This window comes from Canis lupus, chromosome 33 (assembly GCF_003254725.2).
Source record: "Canis lupus dingo isolate Sandy chromosome 33, ASM325472v2, whole genome shotgun sequence".
Taxonomy (NCBI): domain Eukaryota; kingdom Metazoa; phylum Chordata; class Mammalia; order Carnivora; family Canidae; genus Canis; species Canis lupus.
This window is the reverse complement of record NC_064275.1, coordinates 23270650-23292943: the sequence shown is the minus strand read 5'-3', so window position 1 is coordinate 23292943 and position 22294 is coordinate 23270650. Positions and strand designations below refer to the sequence as shown.

At 39.3% G+C, this 22294-nt stretch overlaps 1 protein-coding gene across 5 annotated transcripts in view; it reads left to right on the top strand.

Annotated features, from left to right (window-relative positions):
- The window catches only part of TMEM39A (transmembrane protein 39A), a 36759-nt gene extending 19495 nt beyond the window's left edge, over positions 1-17264 (top strand). For 3 of the 5 annotated variants that reach the window (XM_025476542.3, XM_025476535.3, XM_049105542.1), the window contains 6 exons: positions 2961-3115; positions 8148-8354; positions 9421-9769; positions 10556-10743; positions 12644-12764; positions 16781-17264. In XM_025476542.3, coding sequence (XP_025332327.1) covers positions 2961-3115; positions 8148-8354; positions 9421-9769; positions 10556-10743; positions 12644-12764; positions 16781-17014 — 1254 coding nt within the window. In that variant the 3' untranslated portion in view covers positions 17015-17264. Of the gene's footprint in view, positions 1-2960; positions 3116-8147; positions 8355-9420; positions 9770-10555; positions 10744-11604; positions 11786-12643; positions 12765-16780 lie in introns of those variants that run through there. The other 2 variants (XR_007408041.1, XM_025476549.3) reach the window with 2 other exon arrangements.
- The last annotated feature ends 5030 nt before the right edge of the window (positions 17265-22294 follow it).

Genomic DNA, 22294 nt, shown 5'->3' with positions numbered 1-22294 from the left:
GTTTTTCACAAAGGGAAAGCCTATCTAAAATCTTTTCTCCTAGGTTCGTTATTTAGGTCTGAAAATAGATGCTCAGAGGAACTCAGTGAGGAATTTTATGTTTTTACCTGTGAAAACAGGCAGGATTTTGTTTCATCTCTTCAATTACTTAGAAATGATACGTGTGTGTGTGTGTGTGTGTATGTCAAATTAGTATATCCAGCTAATGTGTAAATCCTTCACAACTGAGGTTTCTACCTTGGAGCTCCAAGTGCTATAACTTGATGTATTCCATTGTTTTCCTCTGCTTATGGCTTAATAGTAGCTTAACAAGTTTTGTCTGACCTTACGTAGTATATTAGCTGTTTTTTAAAGAAACCTGTAATTCTTACCAAGAACAAAATACTTAAGCTAAGTTTAAATAGATTTTTGGTCAAAGACTTATATCTGTGCCTTGAAGTCCATGAGAAAGCATTAAAGAATGTTTAAATAATTATGGGATCTCTACATAAGGGAATAACATGCAGCCATTACAAAAAATGAAAATGTACTGACCAGTAAGATATTAAGTAAAAAAAAAAAGTATATAATGGTTTAAAAGAAGGTGGGTAGAAGGAACAAAATACATTTGCTTTTAGATGAATAAATTTATCTCTAGGTATATTCACAATATTTTGGTGAATATATTACCCACTCAGAAATTAAAAATAGGAGCTGTATAGTGATTCTCTTCCTAAAAAAGCTAAATAGGTGGTAAGACCTATCATAAGTCATCTTTCGTTCCCTCAATTAAAATGTTTTGCTTTGGGAGGCAGGGGAGAGCTTATATATCACAGAAAGGATTCCTATGTGAGAATGGCCAATCATTTTTAAAGAGAGGCTAGAGGTAATTAATTCAGAAAGCTAAATAGTATTCTGTGCGGAATGCCTCCAACTAGGTAAGACTGTTCACCTCCAGGCCAGTTCTACCTCTTGACTTGCTCCACAAGACCAAAAAATTATTCAGCTAGTCTTCTTCTACCCACCTGAGGTAACTCCCTTTTTAAAAAAACTTTTAGGGCAGCCCGGGTGGCTCAGCAGTTTAGCGCCGCCTTCAGCCCAGGGCCTGATCCTGGAGACCAGGGATCGAGTCCCACATCGGGCTCCTGCATGGAGCCTGCTTCTCCCTCTGCCTGTATCTCTGCCTCTCTCTCTCCATCTCTGTGTCTCGAATGAATAAATAAATAAAAATCTTTAAAAAAAATAAAAAACTTTTAAATAGGAAGGTAGTACATTTTATTGGAAAAAAATTGGAATACACTAAAATAAAAAGAAAAAAAATTTAATTACAGTCTCATTATTGAAAGGACCGTATGCTGGTATATAAATTTTTATTTACATATATACTGTACTTCTCAGTTAACATATTAGGAATATTTTTCTACTCCTTACGTAGCTCATTTTTGCTTCTTCTTTAATCTCAGCTAAAATATCCCTTCCTCAGAAAGGCTTCCCTAGGTTGGGTTCTTTTTATTTGCTTTCCCTAACAGCCTTTTCCTGTAGCACTTACCACAATTGTAAAAATAATTATTTGTGTAAATATAAGTTTAGTATTTATCTTTCTTGGGCAGCCTCATAAAGACAGAGTTCTAACTTGTCTTGATTATTACTGTATCCCTAGGACCTGATACGGTATCTGTCATACATAGCATAGTAATTAGGAGCTTGGGCTCTGGAATAAGACAGAAATGATAAATACATTCAGGTTCTGCTATCTGGTGACATTGGGCAGAAGCCCAGCCTTCTTAATTTTGAAAATGGAGGCAATAGAGTAATCCTAGCAGTTTAAATGCCTTCCTTAGGCTTTGACATGTAAGGTACATAGTCGTGAGACCATGTATCAGGGGAGTGATACGCATTTTTGCCCTCCTGTTACTGAGAACGGTTAGTTTGAACCTTCTCTATGGTTTGAGGCTTAGGGTATTAATTCAACTGCTTTTTGCATTTATAAGGAACCATAGCGCATATATGTTACAGATGCTGCGTTGTATATTGGGAAAACTAAGAAATGGATAGATGAAGATGAAGGACCTGAAAAGCTCCTTACCCCCTCCCGTTACTCTCGACCCCACATAATTTTTTCCCCTTTGTATTTGGACACCGCTGCTTTGAGGTTGTAGCATTCTGCCGTTTTCCCCTGCATTTTGCTCCTTCTCTTCCTAGTTCATTCCGAAAGAGAATAACATTGCAGAGCTTCACATTTAGACAAGTACGCTTTCTTACTATATTTAATCTGTTTTTAAAATGTGTGGTTAAGGGAAAATATTTGAATAGCTGTGATATAAAGAAGCGGAAGTGATTGTCCATTATTTCCATGTTTGCAAAAGTCAGAAAAGGAGCTTTTATTTATATAAGGATTTTTAAGAGAAGATCTGATTATTTTTTGAAGCTTCAGTAATTCATTAAACATTAATTGGGCAAATAGATTGGGGGGAGGATTCCAAGGAAAATGGAAACAATGTTGCTACTATTGAGGCTATTACTGTTTAGTCTGAAGTCAGATAAATTAATGGTTCACTATCTTTACCACCTGGTGCATTATTAAAATATAGGTGCCCTGACTTAGAGTTTTGTTCCCTATATCTGGTAAGGACAGGCAGTAGGAATTTGCAAGTTCAGTAAGCAGCCCGAGTAATTCTGATGAATGTGGTTCACGGACCATACTTTGAGAAGCCCCAATGTGTAAAAAAATTAGACAATGTCCTAAGAACTTAAGTGAGGTCTGTATGAGACACCGTGGGAATGCAAGGAGGAACCAATGAATTGCCTGGAGAAGTCTGAATCTTTAAAAATGAGTAAGATAAGATGAAATGGGGCAGTTTTCCTTCTTTCCTCCCCCGTTGGGGCAGATTTCTACTAAATCTACTGATTCCTTGAGTCACATTGCTTTTGAATACAGCAGTTTCTAAAGTGTATTCCTTTTGGTGCTTCCAAACTTTCAGGCCACTAAGGCGGGTGCAGCATCTATGATTCACTACATGGTTCTGATATCAGCTCGCTTGGTGCTACTCACTTTATGTGGATGGGTACTTTGTTGGACCCTCGTCAATCTCTTCCGAAGCCATTCAGTCCTCAATCTACTTTTCCTTGGCTACCCGTGAGTACTCAAGTTTTACCATTTTATTAGTAAGTTTTTAAGGAAATTATTTGGGTCAAGCAAACAATAGTATAAAAGTGAGGAAGATGAAATTCTTCAAATATAAACCAAAAGCTCAGAAAATATGAAAAACCCATGGGTAGGGTAACCATATAATTATTTTTTATACTACGATACAATTGGGACAGTAGACATGAACCAGGACTGTCCCAAGAAACTTGAGAGGTATGGCCATTCTACCAATGGAGAGCATTTAATTGGTGCTCTTTATCAAATAAAGCATGCAAATACTGCCTATGTTGGCACAAATGATGGGTAATTAGTTCAATGAACTGGCTCACCAGTCTTAACTCTTGGTCAGATTACTTTGATCTTTGGGTTCACGTAACAGGAATAAGCCCTGTGCGCTTAAGTCCTTTTTTTTTGACCAGCATTTTATGATGGAAATTATTTTATTTTATTATTTTTTTTTATGATGGAAATTTTAAACATGAGATTGAAAGAATTTTTCAGCACACACCTGTGTTACCCCACCTAGATTCCATCCATTAATATTTTACTATAATTGCACAGCACATAACTGTCCAACTAGTCCTCTGTCCATCCATCAGTCCATCTTATTTTTGGTACATTTCAAAGTTAAATTGCAGACCTCAACTTCCTCCAAAATATGTCAGCAGGGATCCCTGGGTGGCACAGCGGTTTGGCGCCTGCCTTTGGCCCAGGGCGCGATCCTGGAGACCCGGGATCAAATCCCACATCGGGCTCCCGGTGCATGGAGCCTGCTTCTCCCTCTGCCTATGTCTCTGCCTCTCTCTCTTTCTCTCTCTGTGACTATCATAAATAAATAAAAATTAAAAAAAAAAAACAATATGTCAGCATATGCATATCAATTACTAGAATTTGATATTTGTTTACAGTTTTTCTTTTGAGGTAAGATTCATGCATAAAATCAAATTCATAAATCTGGTGCGTATTTGCTGAGTCTCGATAAATGTATATACCTGTAAGTCAAACCTCTATCCCAGTGTACAACATGACTGTTATCCCAGAGGTCTATTATCCCAGAGGTTCCTTCATGCCTCTTTCCAATCAAACCCATCCTCCACTCCCCAGAGATAATCACTATCCTGATTTTTCCCACCATAGATTAGTTTGCCTGTTCTAGCATTTCATATAAATAGAACCCTACAGTATATACACTTTAGTTGTAAGGCTTCTCTCACACAGTGTGAGAATTCAGAATAGTCAGGAGCCTAGGGATCAAATATTCCAGTTTATAGAATAAATCATAAGCAGATAACCAGTTTTCAGTGATTCAGAATGTAACAAAATTTACTTAATAAGATATATGAGGCACTGAAGTCTTCTGATACAAAAATGTCTTAGATAGACTAATGATACATGAATAAGACCCTCAAAGGTCAGGTGATCTAGGGAATTCGCTTGCCTTATTTTGAAGGAATGGGGTGAACAAGGAGTCTCAAAACTAAGTGGGGATAAAATTGTTGCTTTTGAGAATCTTCCATGTGTCAGTAATGTTTCATTGTATGAATATATTAAAACTTATTTATTCTGTTGAATACCTGGGTTTCCAGTTTTGGGCTATTACTAAAAATAAAACGGTTAGGCACTTTCTTATATGTCTTTTTTGTAAGAAATCTTTTCATTCTCTTGAAAGAAATACTTAGGAGAGGCCTTACTAAGCCATAGGGTAGAAGGAATATGTTCAGTTTTATAAAAATCTACCAGACTTTTTCGCAAAGAAGTTGTATCATTTTATCCTCTCATCAATTCTGTAAGCATTCTGGTTGCTCCACATTTTTATCAGCATTTGATGTTTTCTGTTTTTTAAATTTTAGCCGTGCTGATAAGTGAATAGTTGTATCTTGTTACTGGCTTTTAAACTATTCTGCATAGTTTAACTTGTATACCTTGGGCTAATACTTTCTTCATTGGATATTAGTGGATAGCTACCATTTATTAAGCAACAAGTTCTGTGCCAGGTGCTGGGCTAGGTGTTTATAAGCATCACCTCATGAAATCATCACCATAACCCAGGAGGCTGTGTATTTAGTCTGACATAACAGATCCAAAGTAACAGATCCAAAGTACTTTTATCCAAAGTACAAAGTATGTCCAAAGACATAACTGAGAAGTTTATTCCTCTCTTCTGTACAGTATGTGTATAAATTGTCTTGGATAGCTGTGGCAGCTAGATCCGTGGTGTTGGGACCCAGGCTCCTGCTGTCTTTCTTGTTCCACCCTCTCTAGCAGGATAGATTATAAGGGAGGTTGGAAATTTGTGTTTAGTAGAACAGCTGTATCTCAACTAAAAATTCTTTTGCAGTGGAAGAACAGGAGAATGGTGGCTATTGGCAGACAATTAGCAGGCTTTGCCACAGGTAAAGACAGATAAAGAGACTAAAAAACTTTCTTATGGTCAGTTAGTGAGAAAGACTCAGGTCTTTTTGATTCTAGAGCTCTTATCAGCACCATTACTCTAATTAGTAGTTCTCAAAATGTGGTTCCCAGAACAGCGGCATCAGCATCACCTGGAAATTTTTTAGAAATAGAAATTCTCAGAATCTACCTCAAATCTACCGAAACAAAAACTCCAGAAGGTAGAACCCAGCAATTTGTCTTTTAACAGGCTCTCCAGATGATTCTTGCTAGCTCAGGTTTGAGATTCATTGCTTTAGATAACCATTTATTTATTTTATTTTTTTTAATTTTTATTTATTTATGATAGTCACAGAGAGAGAAAAGAGAGAGAGAGAGAGGCAGAGACATAGGCAGAGGGAGAAGCAGGCTCCATGCACCGGGAGCATGACGTGGGATTTGATACCGGGTCTCCAGGATCGCGCCCTGGGCCAAAGGCAGGCGCCAAACCGCTGCACCGCCGAGGGATCCCCTAGATAACCATTTAGAGTGCTGAAATGTAAGCACGGATTTAAATGGGTAGTTACATAGCATAAAATCAAGGTCTAATCAGAGATTATATGGGCAGAGATGGCAGGAAGAGTCTATTGGTTGTGCTACAATAGTTCTAATTATACTACTATTTGTTTTTCCAATTATACTGTTTAAGGCAGTCATCAACCTAGTTCATTAGTATTACCCTTTTTCCTACAAGATTAACTCTATATTATAAACATCATTTTTCATGATTCATATTTCTTATAAGGTGTATATATTTTACATCAGTTTCTGTATTTCTAGATTAATATTTTAACTGCTTTGATTTCAAATGATGTCATTATTCTGTTTCTCAGCAACAGCTGGTTGAATCAGTTAGGTTTAACTGTATTTGATTTGAAGGGCTAATTATGGATACATCAAGGAATATTTTGGCCAGCTTTAAAAGGATTACCATATCAAAATGGCTAGTAAACTTTTCCATTTCGATTTAGGAATATAAAGAAACTTATTTTTGAAGGCTCTCCACACTCTTGTAAAACAATGAAATAAACATATAATTTAAACAGATTTTATGTTTAAATATATTTGCCTTCACTTTTTAAAAGTCTAATAACTTAAATTTTAAAAAGTGTGAGAAATTTAACATATTAGACAATGACAATAACTACATTTTTATTTTCTTGTTTGTTCATAGGTTAAAAAAGGGATTCTTTTCTGCTTTTTTTTTTTTTTTTTTTAATTTGATTCTCAGCTAGCTTCTCAGTTTGGGGTAGTTTTTTTTTGTTTTGCTTTTTTTTTTTTTAAAGTTCTTTTTTTTTTTTATTTTTTTTATTTATGATAGTCACAGAGAGAGAGAGAGAGAGGCAGAGACACAGGCAGAGGGAGAAGCAGGCTCCATGTACCGGGAGCCCGACGTGGGATTCGATCCCGGGTCTCCAGGATCGCGCCCTGGCCAAAGGCAGGCGCCAAACTGCTGCGCCACCCAGGGATCCCTAGTTTGGGGTAGTTTAGTCCAGTGACTAATGGTTGTTGCTCTTAGGTTTATCTTGAATCTATCTACTGCTCTCTGTAACCTCTGCTATTATGTTCTAAACCTCTGTCTGGTTTTCTGGCGATCCATTCTTGCCCTCCTTTCCATTTTCCATTGTAACTGTAATGATTTTCAAAATGGAAGTTGGATCATGTTACTAACCGTCTTTAAAATTCTTTAATGAATCGTTTCCTTTACCCTCTTCATCTTACAGAGCCCTCCAAAGTCTAAGCCTTCGATACTATACTGCCTTTCTAGTTTCTCTCATTGTACCCTATATCAGTTGTCCATTGCCATATAATGCTGTAATAAACAACTGCAAAACCATGGTAGCATACCACAGTATGTACTTACTTGCATGCATTGGATTCAGTCGGAAGTCAGGAAGCTCTCCTGGTCTTAGCTGGGTTCAGTCACACTTGTGGGATTGACTGACTATCAGTTTAAGTAACTAGGACAAGTCAGCTCTGCTCTACGTGTCTCTCATGCTCTAGCAGGCTAGGCATGGACACATGAAATTGATCGAATGGCATGAGAGCAAGCCCCAGTGTGCAAGCCCATTTCAAGCTTCTGATCACATCATGTTTCATGGTGGGCCAACAGGTCCATGGGCCAGAACAGGTCACATTGTTGAACCCATTGTGGGGATAAGGCAAGGTCACTTCATACACAGAGCGAGGGCTGTGCAGTAAGACTACAGGAAGAGTTAAGAAATGGGGCCATTATTGCAACCTGCCACACACCCTAGCCTCTTGTCTCACCTCTACATGTGTAGTTTTTGTTTCAGCAACAGTGACAGGTTTCTCTGGCCTTCACAGTTTTGCACGTGTGTGAACTCTGCCTGTTGCCTCTGCATTTACTCCCTCCCACACTACTACTCCATGGTACATTCACAGTGGGTCCCAGAGCTGCTACCCATTCTCTTACTTTATAACAAGCTCATTCTTTCTCCCTCTATAGAAAACTGTGAACAGGTGAATTTGTTAATATTTGTCTAAAATATATTACTAAATAGGATATCTTTGTATTTGCTATTTTTCTTTAAATTTTTTTAAAGATTATTTATTTATTTATTCATAGAGACACACAGAGAGAGAGGCAGAGACACAGGCAGAGGGAGAAGCAGGCACCATGCAGAGAGCCTGACGTGGGACTTGATCCAGGGTCTCCAGGATCACACCCTAGGCTGCAGGCGGCGCTAAACCGCTGCGCCACCGGGGCTGCCTGTATTTGCTATTTTTCATACCTGAATTTATGCCTGCAAAATGACCGTTTTATTTACAATATGTAAGTCACAATGTGGACATTGCTTATGAGGACTGGGGAAAAGTATTTTGAAAAGCTTTAAGGAACCGAGGTTGAAATAACTATCAGAAGTTATGAAAAGTCTCAAAAATATTCAGTCCTTTAACCAAGTTATTCTACTTATAGAAATTTATTTAAGGTACTTCTAGAATTGTTTTCATTAATATATCAAATATTTGCTTAGTACCGACTAGGTTTCAGCCACTATTCTAGACATCAAGGATATAGCAGTGAATTAAGCAGACCCAAATCTCTGGCACACTGAACCTGCAATGTAGTAAGGGGAAGATAGACCAAAAAACAACCAAAAAACCCCACCCAAATAAAAAACCTGATAGACATGTAAAATATATGAAGTGGTAAGATCTGTGAAGAAAAATAACTAGGCAGGGGGAAGGGAACTAGGAGTGCCTGTAGAATTGAGGTGGGTGATGTAGTGGGGAGGCAGAGGAACCCCTCATTAAGAAGGGGAAATTTGAGGTGAAGGGCATGCCATTTGAAAATTACCAGATGACACAAAGATCATGTAGGAAAGTGCTTTATCCATGCATTCATATGGTAATGCAAAGTAAGAAACCGCTGGTTTCCAACAAGAAACAGGTAAATTATGGTACATCTGTATGAGACTACTAGTATTTTAAAAAAATTGTTGTAGAAAAAATATTTAATGACGTGAAAAAATGCTCAAAATAGGTACCCATACATAAACACACACTCAAAGATACAAAACAGTTTATACTCTATGAGGCCAAATGTATACAAGTATGAAGTCTGTGCACCCAGTTGTAAAAATTCTAAAAGCGATTGTTTTTACATGTTTTCTGTTTTGTCACTGTGATTTTGTATAGTCTTCTGTTATTCTACGGTGAACATGTATTGCCTTTGTGAGAAGAAATTAAAGAACTTCCCCAATAATGAATTTACCGTCAGCAGAGTCCCTGTTTATATTATGTTCATTCTGGTGAATGACTATTTTACTAATATAGTTACCAGATTTGATCTATGGTGACGTCTGTGGTCTCATTATCACGTTTACTGTTTTCTGCAGGTTTGGCGTTTATGTTCCTCTCTGCTGTTTTCACCAAGATAGTAGAGCTCATCTTCTTCTCACAGACTATAACTATATGGTTCAGCAGCAGGCTGTAGAAGAAAGTGCCTCAACTGTGGGTGGCTTGGCCAAATCCAAAGACTTTCTCTCCCTATTGCTGGAGTCTCTAAAAGAACAGTTTAATAATGCCACGCCCATCCCCACCCACAGCTGCCCCCTATCTCCAGACCTTATTCGCAATGAAGTTGAATGTCTGAAAGCAGATTTCAACCACAGAATCAAGGAAGTTCTCTTCAACTCCCTCTTCAGTGCCTACTATGTTGCATTTCTCCCCCTGTGTTTTGTGAAGGTAAGTGGTTACTTTTATGTGCTTCCTGGATTTGTGTGTGAATGACATAAACTGGGTATTTCTTATTTAATCCCCCTTTTTTCTGTCTCCCCTTTGGCAGCCTGGATGGTGGAGTTCGGCTGCATCCGGAGTGCACTAATACCGCTCCTGGTTGGCGGATAGGTATTTCCATATATGTGATGCACCCGTGGTGGTCCCTCTTTTTTTCTTTTTTAAAGTTTTTTTTTTTTTTTTTAATTTTTTTTCCAGTTTCCGGGGAAAATAAAATTTGTGTTTATGATAGAATCAGTATGTAGTAGCTTAAGAGGATTGAGGTTTTAATAAAATTCAGCCTACCGTGGTTGGTCTTAACATGGTTAATCAGGAGTTTCCTTGAATTTAATCTAACCTTTATCTAAATTTCAATTTACTTCAGTAGAAGAGAGAAGTGGTCTGGATGTCACTTGGGCCCAAAATCTTTTGGGACATTTTAGTGCCCTTTCTTCACCTATTGAGAAGCACATCTGCAGCCGGAGTGGTCATTTACAGAGGGCACTCACCTCTTCTAGAAAGGAAGCACTTAAAATATAATTGCCTCTCCCTCCCAACCTAATTCATACAGCCAGAAAGTCAGGTTGAAGGATTTTGGAGGACTCTGCTCTTGAACTTTCTGCACGGACAGCAGGACAACCCATGCATGTGTGACTCAGTGTGGCATTTGTCTGCAGGGCGTATGTACACGCACCCACCCCTACCTTCTTGCTTAACAGTGCATGGATCATTTCTCTCTCTTCTGATTTCTTCCAGAGTACCCAGTACTATGACATGCGCTGGTCATGTGAGCACCTCATTATGGTGTGGATCAATGCTTTTGTCATGCTCACCACACAACTGCTGCCGTCCAAGTACTGTGATTTGCTACATAAATCAGCTGCTCACCTGGGCAAGTGGCAGAAGCTCGAACATGGGTCCTACAGCAATGCTCCACAGCACATGTGAGTAGCCTAAAGGGTAAAACCATATAACACCTTTCTACATGCTGCTGATCATGTTTATTTGCTTTGTATGTCATTCTTGTTCTTGGCTTTGAACATTAATTTTTTGTTTTTTGTCTACATGGATGCTTGTCATCACTCTAAACTGAACACAGGGGACATTAACTCATTCCCACCACCATCCCCAGTCCCTCCTTAAATGCCTCCTACCTTTCAGCTGCCCGGTTACCCTGGAGTGTATAATTTGTTTCCCAGGCTGTAATAGTGGAGTTTTCTTTCAGTCTTAACCCTTTGCCCAGATTGACAGAGTCATGATATATTTTTAATTCTCTTTGGAAGATTGTAAAATTCATCTTTTCTTCATTGCCACAGCTTAATGGTTGCTAGCTAATCATCTCACACTCAGGCAGCTAAAATTTGCTTCTCTCATCTTTCCTTTCTAATAAATGTAAATTTGTTCTAGTAATTTTCTTTGCTTGCATTTTTTATTATTTTTCCTAAACTTGCTAATGAATGTTTCCCTGCTTTTTCCATATTTAATGAAAACTGTCCCTAATTGAGTTCTCTGTGAGTATTCCTCTCATTATGTCCCCTTATCAGTCATTTCTGTGCATGGTCCCTATGATCCAAAGTGGTTAACTTTAGAACCCTTTTGTTCTCTCACTTCTGAGCCCTTTGCCATACCTTCCTCTCAGACCTGGACCATCTTCATCTTCCTCCCTTTTACAATTGGAACATTTCACAAATTTCATCACCTAGAAATTCTTTCCTAATGAAGTGGGACAGATTGAGGGGACTTTCCCCTTCCCCTCTCCCCCTCAGAGTCATCCCTTCAATTATCTGCCTTGATGTCTGATACAGATTAGCACAGGCCTTCAAGCCCAGGAACTGAAAGAGATTGGGCCAGGCTGAAAAGAAACCCGACTGTGGGCAAAGGACAAATTTCAATAAAAATTGAAAATACAATCCACAGTACTAGTACTGTACATCTTCAGGCTCCTGATGGCACATGGCCATGAGGTGTATCATCACTTTAATGCTGGTAAGTGTGAGCAAGGCCGACGGAACATTTTCTGAACTGGGAAAGCTTTAGGGTGCTAGACCTTTTTTTTTTGTTTTAATATATCTAAAATGTTATCCCAGTTCTTACCCTAGGAAACTAACCTTTCCAAAATCAGGAAGAGATGAATTAACTTAGATTTTTTTTTAAAAAGCTTAACCTGAAGATCCCCATCCCCACCCCAACTCCATCACATTGGTGCTGGAAACAATGAAGCTTCTTCCATAACTTCTTTTTGCTAAAGAAACTTCTATAAAAATAAACCAAGAAAGCGGTAAAAAGAAAAGTATGTGTGTCAGTACCTTGTGTGTCTCTGTGTTCTGTATAGCTTCACGTATGTATGAGGCATTTGAAGTATGTGACAAATAGACTGATTTTCTATACCTTTGGGGGATGTAATTCTGCGGTAAACGTCATGCTAATTTGACAGCGTGTTCATTTCTCCACTATTCTTACTACTATTGCATTTTCTCTTCTTGTTTGTTCTCTCTAGCATTTTCATCAATATTTTTGCTCATTTGGGATTGAGGTGGCAGTCCACTTGCTTGCACTCGATTTTCTGGCTCATAGATGCCTTACACATTAATTTCCTAAGCCTCATAGGTCCTTTGACACTGAGTTAACTGTATCACTTTGCAACCTCTCTACTATAGCAATGAAGTTATAAGAACAGATCCTTCCTAACTTTCCAGTTTGACTATGCAATTACTATATTCTCAGAATTCAGGCAGATGAAGCTTTGAATACTTAATTCCTTCCATAGAAATGTAATTGGCCTTGCCAGACACTGTCTTATCTGTAATTGCCAATATGCTAACGTTGCATTTTTTTCTCCCTTAGTTGGTCAGAAAATACAATATGGCCTCAAGGGGTGCTGGTGCGACACAGCAGATGCTTATATAGAGCCATGGGGCCTTACAACGTGGCAGTGCCTTCAGACGTATCCCATGCCCGCTTTTATGCAAGTACCACTTATTTCTTTTCAAACATAAACTTAGTGGTAAGTGTTAGGAGGCCACTATGTGTGTAAGCACCTCGCACAGTGTGTAGCTCATACTAGGAAATTAATACATGGAATTATTACTACTACTATAATGCCCCTTGTCTTTTGGAAATGTATTCTGAAAGACAGTTTGAAGATCAAATACCATTATTCCAGCTTCAACAGTTTAAAGTCGTATCAGAATTGCATCTAGTATTATCTGAAACAAGTAGACAGTTATTTAAGACTTCCCTTTTTAATCTTACAATTTTTATTTTTAATAGTTTAGTGGTATCCTTGTTATATTGTGTCTGTGTATCCTTAAGTCTTATTTAATATAATAATAATGGTTTTGTTTTGTTGGGTTTGAGTTTTTGTTTTATTTTGGCGGCTGGTTTTTTTTTTTTGTTTTTGTTTGGGGTTTTTGTGGGGTGGGTAGTATTTGTCATAGCACCTCTTTAAACAACCTTGACTTCCCTTCTGAAAGTAATACAAATGCCATGATGTCTGGCCATTTACCTTTTCCTGGATTAAGAGAAAAAAGGCTTAAAAAATTTAAAGGAAGAAGCAATAGATGTCCACTAAACTCGGTTTCTATCCCATTTGAATTTATGCCTTGGATTGTGTCCTATTTGATCTTTCAGTTTCTGGAAATTCTGACTCTAGGAGGCAGAAGTATTTATTTCTAGCTAGAAAGGCTAGCTGATCAGTGTCAGTGGGAGAAAGAAGGTGCATTCAGGGGACTGTTCATAGTACAGTGCATTGCCTTTGTCTAAAAAAGAATTGGAGATCTTTTTTGAGATACTTTTTTTTTAAGATTTATTTATTTATTTATTCATGACAGACACCCACACACAGAGAGAGAGAGAGAGAGGCAGAGAGACAGGAAGAGGGAGAAGCAGGCTCCAGGCAGGGAGCCCGACACGGGACTTGATCCCGGGTCTCCAGGATCACAGCCCGGGCTGAAGGTGGCACTAAACCGCTGTGCCACCAGGGCTGCCCTTTTTTGAAATACTTAAATCTCATTCTCACTCATTCCCAGTTCCTTGTGAGGGTATATGGACTTTTCTGTTCTGCAGATATTTGCTGCTAAGGGCCTTTCAGTTAAATACTGGGAACTTACAAGGCTGGATACTTGTAAATACTATCAGGGGAGGGTGTGAGGCAGGGGCAGAGTGGGGGCTGGGAGGACCATGGGCCAGGTACAATGTTGAATGAGGAAACTACCAGCAACTCCTTCTAGACTCCTTTGGAATTGCCTTAAGGCAGAGGAGTAGACTTAAGTCACAACTTGTAAGCATTTGGTTTCTAAGTGGTATATTTAATTCAATCAGCTGTATTCCATAGGCCATTAATGGCTTCTGTTGACCTTTGCAGTCCCCTTGAAACTCGTAATAAGCAGATATTCTACTGGAGTTTTCTGTTTGAAAAATAAGTATTTTTCTTGCTGGTGTATTAGAGAGCTGGAGAATCAGGTGAAATCCAAAGAATAAGGATTAGGGAAGTTAGCTTATTACTGATTTTGTATGACCAAACCGGTAAATCAGTGCTTCTCAAAGTGTTCTTTGGGCCACTTGCATATAAATCACTGGCTCACTCTTTAAAGTGATTCAGAGACCTTACGCCAGACTTCTAAATCAGAACATCCAAAGGATTCCAGGAATTTGCAGCATTTACATATTTGGAAATGATTCTTAGGCACATTGAAATTTGAGAACACTCATTTAAAATGTGCCAGTTGGGACACCTGGGTGGCTCAGGGGTTGAGCGTGTGACTCTGGCTCAGGGTGTAATCCCAGGGTCCTGGGATTGAGTCCTTTATCAGGATCCCGGCAGGGAGCCTGCTTCTCCTCCCTTTGCCTATGTCTCTTTGTGTGTCTCTCATGAATAAACAAATAAAAATCTTAAAAAAAATTTTTTTAATTGGGATGGGATCCCTGGGTGGTGCAGCGGTTTAGTGCCTGCCTTTGGCCCAGGGTGTGATCCTGGAGACCCGGGATCGAATCCCACATCGGGCTCCCTGCATGGAGCCTGCTTCTCCCTCTGCCTGTGTCTCTGCCTCTCTGTGTGTGTGTGTGTGTGTGACTATCATAAATAAATTTTTTAAAAAATTTTAAAAAAAAAATTTTTTTTAATTGGCTTATAAAAAAATAAATGTGCCGACTACCTATAGCTGTTACAAGTTAAAACTCATCCTAACCTTTCTACTCATTCAGTTTATAGCTTACTGGCACATTTAATTTTAATTGTTATATTTGCCACAGAAACTCCCATTGCTTGAGTCCTTTTGGAATATTAATTCTGAGCCTTTCTTTTTTTTTTTTTTTTTAGTCCATAGAACTTTATTCATTAGTAGCTAGAAAGAATGCCACTCAAGGCAGCTCACTATCCATTTATGGTGTAAGAAGCTTTAGTTAAAGAAAACACACTCAGAGTGGCTTAAAATAATTAATTGTATTATCTCACAAACAGGGAAATCAGAGGAAAGGCAGTTGATTTAGAGTTTGAGGATATCACCAAGGACCCAGGGTCATCCCATTTCTCTGTTCTGTCAGACTCAGTGTGCAATGCATTCTCTAAAAGGAAGCAATTGACTTTAGCAGTTCCAAGCTGTGTATCCAGATATAAAAACATCCAGGGGAGAAAGAGAGAACAGGTCTTAAGAGTCCGGCATCTCTTTCTTAGAAAAGAGGGAACTTTTCTCCCAAAAAATCTCTGGTACTGGATATTTTCCACTTGCACCTCCAGACCTACCTGCCATCTTCTAGAGCTTGCCTTATGTGCAAGGAGGGTAATCTCTCTGATGGCATCAATGGGCTCCTTTGCCCATTTGTTGCCAGGTGATGTGACCAACAGGAATCATTGGCAAGAAACAGAAGGATGGAGGAGAGTGAAGTCAAGTTATTAAACTTCCTAGCTTCATTTCTGCTGGGTGAATGCTGTGCCAGTTTTATACATGATATTACTGGATATCATATGCTATAACCCAGGGTAAACATTTTCTTCCTCCCAAAGAAGGAACCGAAGAACCTGGCTGACTAGAAGAACCTGGCTGACTACCTTTCAGAGGTGTTAGGATGATGTGACTTTATTCTCAGATTTGAAGTTCAGGTCTAAATTAGTTTATTTAGATCTGATATACTACCATTGCCACAGTTTGCAACCAATGACCTCTATCTTTCTATTCATAATATGTTTTTATTAGTAAACCAGAATTTAGCCATTTAAAGTGAAGAGTTTGGTGGGAGTGAAAACAGTGAGCAGCCATGTTTTTAGCCAAACTCTAATTCTGACTGATTTATCCTTCCTTCCTAATTGTCCTGTGTACTCTACTTCTCAATATCCAGGAAAAAAAAAAAAAAAAAAACAGCAGAAATACATGGTGTAGAGGATTTGAGTCATGATGATGATGGATAAACAGTTTAAGGGAACATTAAGAAATTATTGTTTTGATATTTCAGTTTGTAATCCTTCCCGCGCCCCTGTCTCCAGCCTTGTCTAGTGTGTTTATGTCTTAGACCAGCCTGTAAACTAACAATGATTTTTGCTTTTTTTAAATGGTTCATTTTACACACTGTAAGTACCTACCTATATAATGTCTTCACTTTTTTGCCTCTTGACTTGCAAAGTCTAAGATATTTTCCATTCAATTCTTTGTCCAGCTCCTGTCGAGGATTAGTGTACTTTTTGATCATCTCAAATAAGATATATACCCAAGATATAATTTAAGAAAATGTTTAGAGGCAGTTCTTTTGGGTATAATGCTCTTTCGTGTCTCAGGGCATTGAAATAAAATTTATTTCATTATTCCTTGAACAAAGAGGAAACAGTTTGGGTCTCTACAGCAAGAAATAGCCTGATTGATGTTCAGTAAGCAGATCCACGTGTTACTGATATAGGAACCTATAAATATGAAATTATTTTAGGAGAAAAATGTGAGAATAACTACTTCGCTTTTCTGTGAAATAATGTTTTGCTTTTTAACTTCCTTACAGTTCCTATTTCATCGCCCGTTAAGGCTGTTAAATCTGCTTATCCTTATTGAAGGCAGCGTCGTCTTCTACCAGCTTTATTCCTTGCTGCGGTCGGAGAAGTGGAACCACACGCTTTCCATGGCTCTCATCCTCTTCTGCAACTACTATGTTTTATTTAAACTTCTTCGGGACAGAATAGTATTAGGCAGGGCATACTCCTACCCACTCAACAGTTACGAACTCAAGGCAAACTAAGCTGCCTCTCAACAATGAGGGAGAACTCAGATAAAAATATTTTCATACGTTCTATTTTTTTCTTGCGATTTTTATAAATATTTAAGATATTTTATATTTTGTATACTATTATGTTTTGAAAGGTGGGAAGGGTAAGGGATATTAAATGTATCCACAAACAAGGTGATGTGATCTTTCATGTGTTAGTACATTTGAATAATACACAGGACGAGAGGTGTTCCTCTCCAGTAAAGAGATTGATCTGTTTGTATGGCTGTGGAACAACTCATTCATTTATGAACACCTCTCATATATCACTTGATACCGTACCTTTAGTGTGTCTGCTTTCCTTCCAGTCCCTTATTATCTTTAGTCCTCATTGGCCTTCCTGCTACAAAAAGGGAGATCAGTGGAGTTGCCTGACAGTTGCCATTCTCTTTCTTTTTGGCTGCCTAATAGTACTGGAATACATGGGGCACAGAGTGGGTTATAGTTCTGGGTGGGAGTCTTTGTTGCGTATTGGTAGCAAGCATTTCTGTGTAATGGGAATGCAGCATTTTGTTCTGCCCAATGACATTTAAAAATAAGAATCAGCAGCTATCCTGAAACTCAGAGGATATAGCTGTCATTTTCCCCATTCTTTCACTTCTTTTGCCTCTTAAGATTTTTCTTTAGTTATTAGATGTTTGAAATAATACTTTGTAAGACAATGTCTTTAGAGTGCTTGCACTCACGAAGGAGGAGGTGTATGGCTGGACCAGTGGGAGAAGATGAGTGCAAATGCCATGTGGGCTGGAGTATGGGGAGGTTGAAGATCCCGATTGATTAAAAGAATGGGCAAGTCTTGGATACAGTTTGGGCAGCAGCCCACCTACAGCGGCATGTTCGGAGTTACAAGCAGAAGTGAAATAGAAGTTACCTCTTTGTCCTCTGATACTTTGTGCCTAAAATGTGTGTGTTTTTAATTTCAAATTCCAGAACCTCTATGTCTGTGAGCATTACTAACCATTTTAGTCCATGTCTGTGTTCTTGAGAGGTGATCTTAGTCCATTGATGTGACTGGTCATCTAAATTTCTGAGGCCTTGAGAGCCTGAAATATATTCTCATCTGTTTTCTGTGCTTGGTTTGGCTTTTTTACACTGTGAACTTTTTGATGAAACACAATATGACTTATGAAGTAAAAAGACCAATCGTAATTCATAAACTGGCTCTGAAAACAGTTCTTGCAGAAGAGTTCCCAGTAGGTTTTCAACAAGGGCAGCATGATGAGGGGTAGGTGTGTGTATATATATAGCTACCCAGGGTAACTGCTATGTTTAAATTAATCATGGTTTCCTTAAGTATTTTGATATGTATACTTTTTTTTTTTTTTTAAGTTCTATTATTCAGCAATCGAGCTAAGTCTGTTCAGCTATTCAGCAAATACATGTTGACCACCAGGCACTATGTTAGGCACTGGGGATATAGATAGCAGTGAATAAGAGATACAAAGGCCCTACCCTCTATAGAACTTGCAATTTGGGGGTTGCAATATGTGCTGTAAATAAATTTATATCTAATGTCTCCTGGTAGTAATAATAAATGTAAAGAGGAGAAAATTGGGGCAAGAGATAGAAAGTACTGAGTAGCATTGCTAGGAGGCATCTTTGAGAAGATAATTTCTGAGCAAAGAGCAGAGCAATGAAGCAGTACTGAGCCATATAAATAGTTCTGGGGAGCATTCAGTAGTAGCAAGGGCAGTGGCCTACACTGGGAAAAATTTAGGTATATTGGAAAAATAGCAAGGTAACCACAGTGTATTTCGTTGTTTTTGTAAATGGTTCAGCCTAAATACGGTGGTTCTTGGAGTGAAGGGGCGGCAGGAAAGTTGCCATTTCGGTATTCTTTCCTGAGGATCTTAAAGATAGGCTTTCTTTTGTCCTAACAAACATTTTGATGATGGGATTGACAGTTAAAAGCAAAATGGGTGGTCTTAGCGCAAACGTGTCTCATCAAAATGGCTCTGAGTTGGTTCTGCCTCTGAAACACAGCCCTGATAACTGATTAGAGATAACAGACTACTTTTGTAAACTAATCCCCCCACCCCATCTGGTTTGACCTGTCTTTGCCATATCCTAAACTAGCACAGGAGGACCAGATGCCAGGCTAGCTAAAAAAAAGGAAGTATACAAAATAAAAATTAGTTTTGGCTATAAGAATTGCAAAGTGCCTTCCTCTCTTTCCAGATATGACAGCTGGATGACAGATATTTCCCTCAGGGAGATAGCTTTCAGTTCAACATGCTCCTATACACTTCAGCTGCCCTTTTTTGGTGCCACATTCAGATGGGGAAGAGAAAAATTACTAGTTACCTATGTATCCTATTACTTATGCATCATGTGAGAGAAATGACATCTTTGCTCAGTGATAGGAGATGCATACTCAGTAAAGGGTGGCCTTTTGGTGATTGTTTATTTACTGGGATATTAAGTGGTGTGTGGAAAATGGTTTGGCAAAGATTAATTGGGTGAACTTTGGATACAAAGAAAGGAAGGTGTTTGGTCAGTTTGGGTGGCTTAAGGTAGGTAAGTAGAGGAAAGTAGTTGACAGGGATGGGCATGATGGGAATGTTCCCCAATATCCTGTGTACTCTGGCTCTATGTTCTATTCCATAAGCTGCTTTCCCTAATGTATCAATCACCACCACCACCACCCCTCCCCCATTTCTCTTTACTGAGCAATTATTATGTACTGGACACTGCTGGGTGCCAGAGATAGTGATGTTTAGAGTTGATTAATAGAAGGCCGGTAAGTAAATCAATAATTGTAACACAAAGGTGTTCAGAAAGGAAGTATACATACAAGATACAGAGGTGATAGAGGAAAGAGTTATCAATTTTGCTTGGAAGCTGCAGCAGTGTCGGAGGACTTCACTGCAGCAGTAACACAAGCATTTTAAAGGAGGACTGGAAGTTTACCACATAAATGAGGGAGATGGTTCATGCAGTGCAAAAACCCAAGGCATGGACTTGCACTAGTTCTTAACTACTTCAATGATGCTAGAGAAGTAGGCAAAGAATAGGTTATAGGAGGACTTGAATTCCACATTAAAGGGGTTTAAACTTTTATTATAGGTCACAGGTTCTTAAAGGTGTGATCCCCAGACACGACATCAGATCTACTAAGTCAGAATCTTGAGAGTAAAACCCAAAACTGTGCCCCTTTCACAAGTACTTCAGGTAATTCTTAAGCGGACAGAAGTCTAGGAACTGAAGACTGCTAGTGAAAGATTTTAAATTTAGGACTTATGACCCAGAGAATTCTCAAATCAAGAGTTCTCAAAATATAACCTCTGATTCTGCAGCAGCAGCATCACCTAACTGGGAACTTGTAAGAAATGGAAAGTTTAAAGCTCCACCCCCCCACCCCCCAACCAAGTCACAAACTCTGGATAGAGCCCAGATGTCTGTTTTAACACACTCAAGGTGAATTTGATGAGATCCACTGTCCTATCCTAGACAACTTTGGCAGCAATATGTGCAATCTGTTTGGAGAACAGACAGATGTCAACGAGACAGTAGGGAAATTAGCCAACCATTTAAAAGGTCCATGTATGAGAAGGTGAGAGGGTGTGGGGTGGGGTGTCACCACTCTGGGTGATGGGAAAAGTGGAATGAAAAGAGAAGTAAGGACAATTCTGGTGAATAACATTTAAGAGCAGAGGAAGAGGAAGCTTTCAAATGAATAAGACTAAGGAAATGGACTTCTAAGAGATGAGGTGAACTAGTGTTTCAAGGAAGAAATGATCAGCAGATCAAAGAAGGAAGTCAAGACAGAACTATTGAATTTTGTTACTAGATCATTGGTGATTGTATAAGAGAAATTTTAATGGAGCAATGGGGGCAGCGGGCAGCAGCTGGTCCAGAGTAGCAAATGAAGAAGCAGTGAATTAGAAAGTGTTCTTGGGAGCCCCTGGGAAGGAGGAATAGCAATTTCTGTGAGCTAGAAGGGAGGCTTGATACATACATACACGGCTTAGGAGAAGTGCTGGTGGGGGAGTGGGGGTGGAAGAAAGATCTGCCAGCAGAAGTTTGTGAAGTAAGAGGCAGTTTGGTGGCATCAATTTTAGGAAAGGGCTTAGAATAGTGGAATAGCTTTTGTGAGTTTTGGGAATGAAGGTATGGCTGAGGTGATAAACCATACATTTCCAAAGGTGCTCCTGCCACGGTTTTACGATTTTTCTCTGGTCTAACTCAACAGGTAAGTAAAAGGGTGGAGACAGGTGGTAAGAGACCTGGTCCTAGTTTGGAGGTTCACCAAGCAGGTTTGGCTGAAGTGGTCAAGGGAGTTAGTGGTGCCGGTGGGAATAGTTGAGATGCTGTACCTTGATGTCTGGAAAGGCTAGGGAAGGAAGAATGAAGTCCGGTGGGGGTACTGTCGGAAAGGTAGAGGTAGGCCGGGCATTAATAATCCTGAACAGGCAGAAGGAATAAAGGAGCAAGGATAGAAGTTCTCAGAATGGAATATAGGAGTTTAGGATCACAGAGTTCTGGGTTGTGAAACAGCATAATGTGTAACCCTGAAGGCAAATGGCCAAACTGAAGAGAGGTTAAAGCTGTAAGCAACTATGCCAAGAGTGTGGAGGGGGTTTTCCTTAGCATCACTGAAATCATCCAGAACAATGGTGGAAACCGGAAGCTCAGTGCCAAAGACCTGGAGACAGTGAGACACTGACTACATCATGGCGACAAAGAATGGGAACAGTTGAAGTAGCTGGATTCCGTGAGTTTGGGTAATGAGAGATTTTTGTAGGAGTTGGGAAGAAGCAGTGGTGTGGAAACAGAAGCTGGAAACGAGAACATCATCTCAGCAATTTGTAGTCTGTGTAACAAGGGAGAAATGTAGGAACAGGAGTGCCCTCAGGGGAGCGTCACCTTTTATGGAAGCCCAGGAATGTGGAAGCAACATTCAGGGAAGACCCCAGGGCTGTGAGGAGAGAAGACTCCAGAGGAACTGTAGGAGTGAGGGCAGCTGTGTGCTGCCAGCTGGGGGGCAGTGGGCACAGATACAGGAAAGAGAAACAGCTGAGCGGGAGATCTGGGAGTACGGAGGAGGATAAGGCATTTGGGGCAGTAACTACGGATGATGGGAGCAGGCCGGGGTGGCATAAAGTTCTAAATAGAATGTTGTTGCCAAAATGCTAGTACTTTTATCCCCTTGGCAATGGTGTTTCTCACTGCAACTATCACCAGATTGTGAGCCTCCATCGCATGACTGTTTTCCTGAGGACCTGTGATTTAGACCCATTGAGTGCCCCTCTC